Source organism: Macaca nemestrina, chromosome 3, assembly GCF_043159975.1.
Source record: "Macaca nemestrina isolate mMacNem1 chromosome 3, mMacNem.hap1, whole genome shotgun sequence".
NCBI lineage: Eukaryota > Metazoa > Chordata > Mammalia > Primates > Cercopithecidae > Macaca > Macaca nemestrina.
The window spans coordinates 4895682-4908646 of NC_092127.1; the positions used below are offsets into that span (position 1 = coordinate 4895682).

Consider the following 12965-nt stretch of genomic DNA (forward strand, 5'->3'; position numbering starts at 1 on the left):
CTTTTTTTTTTTTTTTTGAGACAGAGTTTCGCTCTCGTCGCTGGAATGCAATGGTGTGATCTTGGCTCACCGCAACCTCCGCCTCCCGGGTTCAAGAGGAGCTCCTACTTCAACCTCCCAAGTAGCTGGTATTACAGGCATGCACCACCATGCCTGGCTAATTTTTTGTATTTTTAGTAGAGATGGGGTTTCTGCATGTTGGTCAAACTGGTCTCAATCCCCCAACCTCAGGTGATCCGTCCACCTCGGCCTCCCAAAGTGCTGGGATTACAGGAGAGAGCCACCACGCCCGGCATACATCTCATTCTATCTGTCCTGCAGCACATCTTAATGTTGTAACGTGGACCAGAGGCACACAGTTCATGGGCTGAATAATATTCCATTTTATGTATCTACTACATTCTCCTTCATCTGTCTGTTGATGAACAAACACTTGAGTTTTTTTTGCCACCTTTTGGCTATACTGCTATGAACATGGGTGCAGAAGTATCTGTTTGAGACCCTGCTTTCACTTATTTTTAGTATATGTCCAGAAAGAAATTGCTGGGTCATATAATTCTATGTTCAAGCTTTTTAGAACATGCCATACCATTTTCCACAGTGGCTGAGTATTCTACATTCCCACAAGCATGCATAAGGGTTTCAATCTTTCCACATTCTTGCCAATCCTTATTTTCTGGTTTTTTTGTTTTTTTTTTTTTTTGACTAAAGCCATCCTGGTGGCTGTGACCTGGTATCTCATTGTGTTTTTGACTTGCATTTCCCTAATTAATGGTGTTGTGTATCTTTCAATGTGCTTATTGGCCATTGGTATATTTTCTTTGGAGAAATATCTACTCAAGTCCTTTGTAAGATAAACTTTTGATCACAGTTTGTTTATTTATTTAGAGAGGGGCTCGCTCTGTTGCCCAGGCTGGAGTGCAATGGTGCGATCTCAGCTCACTGCAACCTCTGCCTCCCGGGTTCAAGTGATTCTTGTGTGTCAGCCTCCCGAGTAGCTGGGATTACAGATGTGCACCACCACACCTGGCTAATTTTTGTATTTTTAGTAGAGACAGGGTTTCACCATGTTGGCCAGGCTGGTCTGGAATTCCTGACCTCAGGTGATCTGCCCACCTTGGCCTCTCAAAGTACAGGGGATTATAAGTGTGAGCCACCGTGCCGGCCGACCACAGTTTAACAACTATCCCTGGAAAGTGGTGCCAGCGTAGTTTTATTAAGCACTTAAAAAAAAGTGAAATGCTTTTTTTTTTTTTTTTTTTTTTTTTTTTTTTTAAGACACGGTCTTACTCTGTTGCCTAGGCTGGAGTGCAGTGGCACAATCTTGGCTCCCTGCAGCCTCCACCTCCTGAGTTCAAGCGATTCTCCTGTCTCAGCCTCCTGAGTAGCTGGGACTACAGGCTCACACCACCATGCCCAGCTAATTTTTGTATTTTTAGTAGAGACGGGGTTTCACCATATTATTCAGGCTGGTCTTGAACCCCTCTCAGGTGGCCCACCCGCTTCAGCCTCCCAAAGTGCTGGGATTACAGGCGTGAGCCACCACGCCCAACCAATGGTTTCTTTTAGGCAACAAAAAGAGAATTGATTATACTTTTGGTAATTAAGACCAACAAGTACAAAATGCATTGTGAAGGACGAAAACAGACAATCTTTACTGGAACTCCCCGGGACAGGGTAAGACCCATATTTCCTACCCTTCTTTGCACTTAGGGTATGAACAATATTTATTGAGTACCTACTGGATTGGGTACCATTGCTGCTATAACAAATTACTACACATTTAGTAGTTAAAACAACACAAGTGTATCGTCTTACAGTGCTGAAGGTCTTAAGTCTAAAATCAAAATTTGTGGGCTCGGGTTCCTTCCGAAGGTTTCAGGAGAGAATCCGTTTCCTCCTTTTGCAGCTCCTACCTGCACTCCTTGGCTCATTACCTCTTTCTGACATCACTCCAACCTCTAGCTTCTGTGCTCACAGCTCCCACTACTGACTTTGAACTTCTTGTCTCCCTCTTATAAGGACCTTTGTGATTCCGTTGGGTCCACTGGATAATCCAAGTTAATCTTCCCATTTTGATCCTTAATCACATCAGCTAAGTCCTGTCTGCTACATAAGGTGACATATTCACGTGATGTGGGGATTAGGAGGTACACATTTTTGGGGTGCCATCATCCTACCATACCTGAGAGTTCAACGAGAAGTTATTGCATTCAATATATTCTGCAGAGATCATTTTTACCTTAGATTGTTTTAACTACCCACCTCGTGGACCCCTCGGCAAAGGTCTTTCCATTCTGCTACCAGCCTCTGGTCCATAGAACGAACTAGTGGTATGAACTGAACTTTGCTGATAGAAAATATCACAAACGCACAGCCGCCGTCCTTTTTTATTCTTGTTTTGGTAGAGAATTACAAGATAAGGCAGCTTTCCCTATTAACTCACGATAACAACGGGGCCTACCCGCGTCGCCCTAGGCAGCCGGGAGCAGCAGTAATGCCTCTAGGGCGCCCTGGCAACCACGCGGGCTGGACCGCCTTCTTCCGCGGCTCTTCTCGTGTGCGCGTCCCTGGCCCGGCCTCCAGCTCCGCCCGCGTGGAGCCCCGGCCTGGCCGCCTGCCCGCCGCGCTCTGTGACGCCCGCCGCGAGGGCCGCGCGAGGCCCGGCGTGCGCCCCCGCCTCTCCCGAAGCGCCGGGCCCCGCGCCGCCCCTCCTTTCCCTTTCCGCTCTCTCCGCCTCCGGAAGCGCGGGCGCGCGGCGCCGGGAGCCCGTTCAGGGTCGCGGGAGTGCGCCAGCGCCGCGCGTGGGGCTGTGGCGGCCGCGGCTCTCAGGTGAGGGGCGCGCGAGCGGCTCCTGCCTCCCTGCTCGCGGGGTCACGCTCCTTTCCGTTCGAATCCGTTTCCCCGCTCCGGAGCCCAGGCGGCGGCGAGTACTCGGGGTGGGTTTAACGAAGCCTGCGCGGGCGGTGGGAGGCCGCGCCCCCACGACAGAGGCGCCCGTGGCGGCGGGTCCCGGCGCCGCCGCACCCCGTTCCCCGGCGAGAACGGTGGGTCCCGCCCTCTCCCGCGTTCCGGGTGGCGTTGAGGGTCGGGATCATCCCTAAATTGAGATTGGGCCGCGACCACATGCAGGGCCCTGACGACTGCCTCCTACCTCTAAGTACTCGAACCTATCCCACGAGGCCCGAGGGACCATTTGCCTTCCGGGGACGGTAGGGGGTGTGGACAAGAGCCCAGAGTTCCTGGAAACAGGTGTTTAATTTGGGCCGGGATTTTCATGTACCCAATTGGGTATCTTGTTGGAGGCCTATTGTACTATTTAACTACAGAAATGTCACAGTAACAAGATGACAGTTTAAAAAGTGTCCGGTGCTTTTCTGTGTATTTTCCTGATGTTCGGTGAAAGCGCTAGTCGGGTTACTGCTGACTGTAGGACCTGGCAAGTGGGGCGTGTCCAGTGACTCCCAGGCAGCTTTGGTGAAAACTTCCCTCTGTCTCTATTTTTATTTTTTGAGACAAGGCCTTGCTCTGTGCCTCAGGGTGGAGTGCACGATCATGTCTCACTGCAGCCTCCCAAGTCCTGGGCTCAAGCCATCCTCCTGTCTCGGCCTCCCAAAGTGCTGTGATTACAGGCGTGAGCCACGCCCCTCCTGGCAAAGCTCTGTCTTGATTGAGCACCAGAGGGTTGTTATGGTCTGATGAACTATCCTTTAATTTTACCCTTTCCTAGTCTGTTGTAAAGAGAGTCTTAACTACTTTATTAAGTCATTTTTCTTATTTATTCTCTGTGGTAAATTAAATCACTTCGTAGTAAATGTTATCAAAAGAATTGCTTAGTGGATGGGATTGTTGGGTAAATTTTCCTGTAAATTAAGTCACATGAGTGTTTAAATCTTTACAATAACGCTGTTGGATGTTATTAACCAAAATTTAAACCTGAAAAGTCTCACAGGCACCGGACTACGCACCATGGCGCGTGAACTGTGGCCATTTAGGGAGGCAGCCGGCTTCCAGCTCTTGGGGACTTGTATGACCTTACCATGGATGCAGATAAAGACATAGTTCTGGTGTGTGTATCTGGAGGGGTGGGGGAAGAGGACAGCAAACTATCAAGGAAACTAGGCTGAAACACGGTGATTTTTTTTTTTTTTTTTTTTTTTTTTTTTGAGATAGGATCTCACTCTGTTGCCTAGGCTGGAGTGCAGTGGCCGGATCTCGGCTCACTGCAGCCTCAGCTCCCAGGTTCCAGCGATTCTTCCACCTCAGCCTCTGGAGTAGCTGGGACAACAGGCGAGAGCTACAATGCCCGGCTAATTTTTGTATTTTTTGTAGAGGTGGGGTTTGGCCATGTTGGCCAGTCTGGTCTCAAACTCCTGGGCTCAAGTGGTCTGCCTGCCTGGGCCTCCCAAAGTTACAGGTATGAGCCTATAACATAAGCCACCACGCCCAGCCATACACATACAAGGCGATTTTTCTGCCCTTGTGGGTAGCAAAGAGCACGGCTCAATCTTAAATCTCCTAACTCCAAACTCCTTTGCAGGATAAACAGTCTTTGAATGACTAAATTCGTCAGGTTTCCATCGGGTACTGGGGATACAAAGATGAGGAAGTGACGAGGAGCTCCCCAGTCTGGCAAGGAGACAAGTGTAGGGGACGGGGGAGGGAAAAACAAAAACCTTTTTCCTGCAGCTGGGGCTCCAGAAGTTAAACTTACCAGACAGGGGAAAAGGCATACGTATTTTATTTTATGTTAATTTTCACAATGACACAGGGCTTTTCTAGAAAAGAAGTGGATAGGCCAGAAAGTTTCTATACAGTGTTTAAAAGATGATAAACTGGAGATGTGACATGAAGAGATCTTAAAACCAGGTGGAGGATTAGATTTCTAGGGGTTTAAACCATGGGAGTAAATAAAGGCATACCTTGGAGATATTTTAGTTGGTTGCAGACCACCACAATAAATTAAATCTCGCAGTAAAGCAAGTCACATGAATTGTTTGGTTTCCCAGTGCATATAAAAGTTATGTTTACACTAGACTGTGGTCTGTTCAGGGTATAATGGTATTATGCTTAAGAAATGTACATACCTTATCTAAAAAATAATTTATGGCTAAAAAATGGCTGTCAATCATCTGAGCCTTCAGGGAGTTGTAATTTTTTTTGCTGGTGGGGGGTCTTGCCTCACTGTTGATGGCGGCTGACTGACCAGGGTGCTGAGTGCTGAAGGTTGGGATGGCTGTGGCAATTTCTGAAAATAAGACAATAATTAACTTTGCTTCATTGACTTCTTTTCACAAAAGATTTCTGTAGTTTGTAATGCTGCTTGACAGCATTTGATCCACAGTAGAACTTTTCTTTTTTTTTGAGACGGAGTCTTGCTCTGTCACCTGGGCTGGAGTGCAGAGGTGGGATCTGGGCTCACTGCAACCTCTGCTTCCCGGGTTCAAGCAGTCCTCCTGCCTCAGCCTCCCAAGTAGCTAGAATTACAGACATGGACCACCACACCCGGCTAATTTTTATGTATTTGTAGTAGAGATGAGGTTTCACCATGTTGGTGAGACTGGTCTCGAACTCCGGACCTCAAGTGATCCACCCACCTCGGCCTCCCAAAGTGCTGGGATTACAGGCGTGAGCCACAGCACCCAGCCTCACAGTAGAACTTTTAAAACGAGGTCAGTCTTCTCAAACCCTGCCGTTGCTTTATTAGCTAAGTATGCTGAGTATTCTAAATCATTTGTTGTCATTTCAACAATGTTCACAGCTTCTTCGCCAGGAGTAAATTCCATCTCAAGAAACTTTCTTTGCTCATCCATAAGAAGCAAGTCCTCATCTGTTCAAGTTTTATTATGAGATTGCAGCAATTCAGTTACATCTTGAGGCACTGCTTATTTTTTCTTTTTTGAGACAGGGTCTTGTTCTGTCACCCAGGCTGCAGTGCATTGGCATGATCACAGGTCATTATAGCCTCAACCTCCCCAGCCCAAGTGATCCTCCTGCCTCAGCCTCTACAGACACGTGCCACCACACCCAGCTTTTTTTTTTTTTTTTTTTTTTTTTGAGACAGAATGTCACTGTCACCCAGGCTGGAGTGCAGTGACACGAGCTCGGTTCACTGCTGCAACCTCTACCTCCCAGGTTCAAGTGATTCCCATGCCTCAGCCTCCCAAAAGTAGCTGGGATTACAGGCATGTGCCACCACACCTAGCTAATTTTTAGTAGAGACGGAGTTTCACCGTGTTGACCAGGCTGGTCTCGAACTACTGTCGTCAAGTCATTTGCCTGCCACAGCCTCCCAAAGTGCTGGGATTATAGGTGTGAGCCACCGTGCCCAGCTAATTTTGTAGTTTAGTTTTTTCTTTTAAGAAATGGGATCTCACTGTGTTGTCCAGGCTGATATAAAACTTCTGGGCTCAACTGGTCCTCCTGCCTCGGCCCTCCAAAATACCAGGCTCCACTTCTAATTCTAGTTCCCTTGCCATTTCTACCACAGCTGCAGTTCCTTCCTCCACTTAAGTCTTGAATCCCTTAAAGTTATCCATAAGGGTTAGAATCAGCTTCTTCCAAACTCTTGTTGATATTGATATTTTGACCTCCTCTGAATCATAAGTGTTCTTAATGGGGAAAGTTTTCAATTTATTTTGCTCAGATCCATCAGAGGAATTAGTATTTATAACCAATACAGCCTTACAAAATACATTTCTTGAAAAGTAAGACTTGAAAGTTGACTTACTCCTTGATCCATGGGCGGCAGCATGGATGTTGTTAGCAGGCGTGAAAACAACGTTAATCTTGCACATCTTCATTAGAGCTATTGGGTGACCAGGTACATTATCAATGAGCAGTAATATTTTGAATTTTTTTGTCTGAGCAGTCGATCTCAACAGTGAGCTTAAAACACTCAGTGAATTATGGCTGTAAATAGGTGTGCTGTGATTTGGGCTTTTTGGCTTTTTGTGTTATATATAGACCACAGGCAGAGTAGATTTAGCATAAATCTTAGGGCCCTTAAGATTTTTTCTTTTTCTTTTTTTTTTTTTTTTTTTGACAGAGTCTTGCTACCTCGCCCAGGCTAAAATGCACTGCCACAATCTTGGCTCACTGCAACCTCTGCCTCCTGGTTTCAAGTGGTTCTCGTGCCTCAGCCTCCCAAGTAGCTGAGACTATTAATATAAAAATTAGCCCGGCTAATTTTTGTTATTTTTTGTAGAGATGGGGTTTCACCATATTGGCCAGGCTGGTCTCGAACTCCTGACCTCAGGTGGTCTGCCTGCCTTGGCCTCTGAAAGTGCTTGGATTATAGGTGTGAGGCACCGTACCCAGATTTTTTTTTTTTTGAGACGGAATCTTGCTCTGTCACCCAGGCTGTAGTGCAGTGGCCCGATCTCAGCTCACTGCAACCTGCCTCCTGGGTTCAACCTATTCTCCAGCCTCAGCTTCCCAAGTAGCTGGGATTACAGGTACATGCCACTACGCCTGCCTAATTTTTCTATTTTTTGTAGAGACGGGGTTTCGCCATGTTGCTCAGGCTGGTCTCCATCTCCTGGCCTCAAGTGATCCACCCATCTCAGCCTCCCAAAGTGCTGGAATGACAAGCGGGAGCCACTGTACCCAGCCTAAGGGCCCTAATATTTATGAAATGGTAAATGAGCACGGGCTTCATTTTAAAGTCACCAGCTCCCTTAGCCCTTAACAAGAGTCAGCCTGTTCTTTGAAGTGTTGAGACCAGGCATTGACTTCTTCCTCTAGCTATGAAAATCCTAGATGGTTAGCATCCTTTTCCAATAGAAGACTGTTTCATCTACACTGGAAATCTGATGTTTATTGTAGCCACATTCAGCAATTCTCTTAGCTAGATCTTCTGCAGCTTCTCCATCAGCACTTGCTGTTTTACCTTGTACTGTTTTTTGTTTGTTTGTTTGTTTGTTTGAGACAGAGTTTTCGCTCTTGTTGCCCAGGCTGGAGTGCAATGATGCAATCTCGGCTCACTGCAACCTCCGCCTCCTGCCTTCAAGCGATTCTCCTGCCTCAGCCTCCCGAGTAGCTGGGATTACAGGCATGTGCCACCACACCCGACTAATTTTGTATTTTTAGTAGAGACAGGGTTTCACCATTTTGGTCAGGCTGGTCTCGAACTCCTGACCTCAGGTGATCTGCCCGTCTCAGCCTCCCAAAATGCTGGGATTACAGGCGTGAGCCACCATGCCTGGCTTGCCTTGTACTTTTATGTTATAGAGAAGACTTCTTTTCCTTCCTTCCTTCCTTATTTTTTTTTTTTTTTAAGACAGAGTCTGTGTCACCCAGGCTGGAGTGCAGTGATGCAATCTTGGTTCACTGCAGCTTCTGCCTTCCCAGATCAAAGGATTCTCATGCCTCAGTCTCCCAAGTAGCTGGGACTTCAGGCTCCCACCACCACGCCTGGCCAGTATTTGTATTTTTAGTAGAGATGGGGTTTCACCGTGTTGGCCAGGCTGGTCTTGAACTCCTGACCTCAAGTGATCTGCCCACTTCAGCCTCCCAAAGTGTTGGGTTTATAGGCATGAGCCACCACACCCGGCTGAGCAGCCTTCTTTTCTTAAACCTCTTGAGACAGCCTCTGGTAGCCTGAGATTTCTATATCGTCTTTACCTCTCTCGGCCTTCATAGACTTAAGCGAGTGAGGGCCTTGCTTTGGACTAGGCTTTGGCTTAGGGGAACGTGGTGGCTGACTTGGTGTGTCCAGACCATTCGGACTTTCTCCATATCAGCAGTAAGGCTGTTTCGCTTTCTTATTCCTGTGTTCGCTGGAGTAGCAGTCTTAATTTCCTTCAAGAATTTTTTCTTTGCTTTCACAACTTGGCTAACTGGTGCAAGAGGCCTGCTTTTGGCCCGTCTCCTGGACTTTCAACATACCTTCCTCACTAAGCTTAATCATTTCTAGCTTTTGATTTAAAATTTTCTAAGGGATGGGAGTTGGAATGATTTGGACGTTAAGTGGACTTTTAGGAAAATTTCAACTTTTCGCGGTGGCTCACACCTGTAATCCCAGCCCTTTGGGAGGCCATGCGGGTGGATCCCGAGATCAGGAGATCAAGATCAAGACCATCCTGGCTAACACGGTGAAACCCCGTATCTACTAAAAATACAAAAATTAGCTGGGTGTGGTGGCGGCGCCTGTAATCCCAGCTACTCGGGAGGCTGAGGCAGGAGAATCACTTGAACCAGGGAGTCAGAGGTTGCAGTGAGCCGAGATTGTGCACCACTGCGCTCCAGCCTGGGCGACAGAGCAAGACTCTGTCTCAAAAAAAAAAAAATTAAATTAAAAAACAACTTTCCTATTAATATATTTGCCAGTAAAATCCAGCAGAGACATTCAGTGTAATAGTCACGTGGCTGTTAATAAGTTTATATAAATATGTGTAATATTAATTCTGGGCCAAGAATTAATTGAAACTTATTACTTGATTGTGAGTTAGTAAAAGTGCTCTTTTGTTATGTTTAAGATCTCTTCATTTCTTCAGACAGTGTAATCATCCATCTCTTATAGCTAATTTTCTGATTTCGGTTTCTTCAAATTTCAAGAAAATGTTTATTTTTTATATTTGTAATTTAAACTATATGTCTTTTTTTTTTTTTTTTTTTTTCCAATTAAGAGGGAGTCTCGCTCAATTGCCCAGGCTGGAGTACAGTGGCAAAATAGCAGCTCACTGCAACCTCTGCCTCCCGGATTCAAGCGATTCTCCTGCCTCAGCTTCCTGAGTGGCTGGGATTACAGGCACCTGCCATCACACCCGGCTAATCTTTGTATTTTTGTAGAGATGGGGTTTCACCACGTTGGCCAGGCTGGTTTTGAACTCCTGACCTCAAGTTATCCACTCCCCTCAACTTCCCAAAACGCTGGGATTACAGGCACGACCCACTGTTCTTGGCCTTAAACTACATTTCTTCAACTCTGGCTCCTGATTTATTTTAGTGAGGCCTTAATCTATTAGCTGAGTTTCCCTAGACACTGTCATATTACCTATGCCACTTGACACTGTCTAGTACCACCCAAAGTTTAAACTTTCATTCCATCTTATATGTATCGTAGTACATTACCTTTTGATGAAAGCTTTTTATCTCCATAGATGAGTGGCATTTCAAACCCTTGCCTGTGACTCTCGGGAATGTGAAGCTAGTTTTAACATCAAGACCTAGTGCACACCATGCATATAAGTAATAGAAACAACAGTTTCATGAAACTTATTCTTATAATATGTAATGCACTCTTTTTTTTTTTTTTCTTTTGAGATGGATTCTCCCCCTCTGTCTACCAGGCTGCAAGCACAATCTCAGCTCACTGCAACCTCCGCCTGCCGGGTTCAAGTGGTTCTCCTGCCTCAGCCTCCCGAGTAGCTGGGATTATAGGCGTGTGTGACCACACCCAGCTAATTTTTTATATTTTTGGTAAAGACAGGGTTTCATCATGTTGGCCAGGCTGGTCTTGAACTCCTGCCTCAAATGATCTGCCCGCCTCGGCCTCCCAAAGTGCTGGGATTGCAGGCATGAGCCACTGTGCCCGGCCTGTAATGCACTCTTGATGATTACACTCTATTCTACTTCTTTGTCAGTTTAATGATTGACATGAGCTACTTAATTGATTTTACACTGGATTGCGACCCATAGTGTATAAGATATTACTCTAGGCTATGCTGTTAAACCATTTACTTTTGGAATTTGAAGAAACTTAATTTAAAAATTTTAATTGCAAAGATATTCTTTTCTTAACCACACAACACAGTAAGAAAGGAAAAAACCATAAAACCTCAGTTCTTTTTAGAGTCCAGAATGCTCACCATTACACTGTGGTGTATCCACAATTCTTTTTATTCCACTCCTTGACATTTTGTTTTCAAAGGTGAATTATCTTACAAAAAAAGGTGACATTTTTGGGAGTTTAATGACAGTGTTATAAGACCGATTCACCATTCAGTGGCTATTTTAGTTTGTTTTTCTTTTTACATTCAAGTGGGCAAAATTAGATTATGATCAGCCACAGTCTTTATGTTTGTGATGATCCATGATCGCTGGCCTCTATCCAAGTTTTTCCATTTCTGCTTCCCCTGACCACACTACTCCTCTCCCCTCCCCTCGTGGGTTATACTCATGTTTAATGTATGTCTTTCCAATCCATGTTCTATAACTTGGCTTGTATGTTTGTGCTTATGAAGAACATAGCATTGTTTTGTATATGTTTTAAGTTTTATGTAATTGTATCATTGCTTGCTTGCTTATTTATTTATTTTGAGACAGGGTCTTGCCCTGTAGCCCAGACTGGAGTGCAGTGGTTAATCATGACTCATTGCATTATCAACCTCCTGGGCACAAGTGATCCTCCCACCTCAGCCTCCTCAGGGACTACAGGCACACCACTATGCCCAGCTAATTTTTATTTTTTAATTTTTTGTAGTGACGAGGGCTCATTATGTGGTCTGGAACTCCTGGGCTCTGGGCTCAAGCAATCCTCCCACCTTGGCCTCCCTAAGTGCTGAGATTACAGGCGTGAGCCATGGTGCCAGCCTCGTTGGCTTTTTAAATTCTGCTTTTTTATTCAATGTTATTTTTTTAGATCTCAGTGTATCCTTTTTGGCAGATATGTGCTTACACAATTTGTTTATTCATTTTCCTCTTAATAGACAGTGAAGTTGTTTCTCTTGCATTGCTATTGCAAACAGTAGTGGATGCTGTGCTGTGGTGAACATCCTGTGTACATGCCCAGGATCGCACAACTGGGAAGTAGCAGAATCATATTTTGAGTCTGGGCGTGTCTGACTCCATTCATTCATTTCAACCACTGAGCAGACTCCCACACATCACTTACCTGCCTAATTTATTACACAAACACTATTATGGTAACAGTAATGGCACTATAATGGGATTGTGTGTCATTTTTCTTTTAACAGGTCAATTCTTAATTTATGGCCTCCTCCCCTTTACTTTTGCTTTAACTGTAAATTATATTATTCAGTATAGAAAAGTTTTGTATTCTGTATTTTTCATGTTCATACATCATCTAAATCAAGGGTCTACAAGCTGGGCACAGTGGTGTGCGCCTGTAGTCCCGGCTACTCTGGAGGCTGAGGTGGGAGGATCACCTAAGCCCAGGAGTTGGAGACTGCAGTGAGCTAGAATCCTGTCACTGCACTCCAGCCTGGGCGATGGAGTGAGGACCTGTTTCTTCAAAAAATTTAAATAAAATCAACCAGGGATCTACAAACTTTTCTTTTTTTTGAGATGGAGTCTTGCTCTTGTCACCCAGGCTGGAGTGCAATGGCGTGATCTCAGCTCCCTGCAACTTCTGCCTCCCATGTTCAAGTGATCCTCCTGCCTCAGCCTCCCTAGTAGCTAGGATTACTTAGCCTCCCTAGTAGCTAGGATGCACCACCACGCCTGGCTAATTTTTGTATTTTTAGTAAAGAAGGAGTTTCACCATGTGGGCCAGGCTGGTCTTGAACTCCTGACCTCAGGTGATCCACCCGCCTCGGCCTCCCCAAGTGTTGGGATTACAGGCGTGAGCCACCATGCCCAGCCTACAAACTTTTCAGTAAGGGATCAGATGGTAAGTATTTTAGTCTCTGTGGGCCATAGGGTCTCAGTCACAACTACTAAGCTCGGCAGTCGTAGTGTGAAAGCTGGGAGAGACAATACCTGTGCCCGTGAGTGGGGATGTGTTCCAGTAAAATGTTATTTACAAAAACAGACGGCAGACAAGATCTGGCTTGTGGACAGGTACTTTGCTGACTCCTGATCTAAGTGATTATGTTAACAGTAATATTTATAGATAGAAGCTTTTCAGTGTTACAAGTAATGCTAGAATTCCCTTTATTTGTCTATTTATTTATTTATGAGATGGAGTCTCTCTCTGTCGCCCAGGCTGGAGTTCAGTGGTGCGATCTCAGCTCACTGCAGCCTCTGTCTCCTGGGTTTCAGCAGTTCTCCTGCCTCAGCCT

The 12965-nt window shown here is 45.6% G+C and overlaps 2 protein-coding genes across 5 annotated transcripts in view; one reads left to right on the plus strand and one right to left on the minus strand.

Annotated features, from left to right (window-relative positions):
* Positions 1–2521, minus strand: part of LOC105466567 (sorting nexin 25) — a 149420-nt gene extending 146899 nt beyond the window's left edge. Inside the window, exon 1 of the mRNA XM_011715597.3 lies at positions 2266–2521. Within this exon, the coding sequence (XP_011713899.2) occupies positions 2266–2319 (54 nt within the window). The 5' untranslated portion in view covers positions 2320–2521. The remainder of the gene's footprint in view (positions 1–2265) is intronic.
* Positions 2522–2671: 150 nt separating this feature from the next.
* LOC105466569 (cilia and flagella associated protein 97) overlaps positions 2672–12965 on the plus strand; it is a 48280-nt gene continuing 37986 nt past the window's right edge. The window contains exon 1 of one of the 4 annotated variants that reach the window (XM_071092752.1): positions 2672–2832. The gene's annotated coding sequence lies outside the window, so the exon portion shown is untranslated. Of the gene's footprint in view, positions 3048–12965 lie in introns of all 4 variants that reach the window. The other 3 variants (XM_011715606.2, XM_011715608.3, XM_011715605.3) reach the window with 3 other exon arrangements.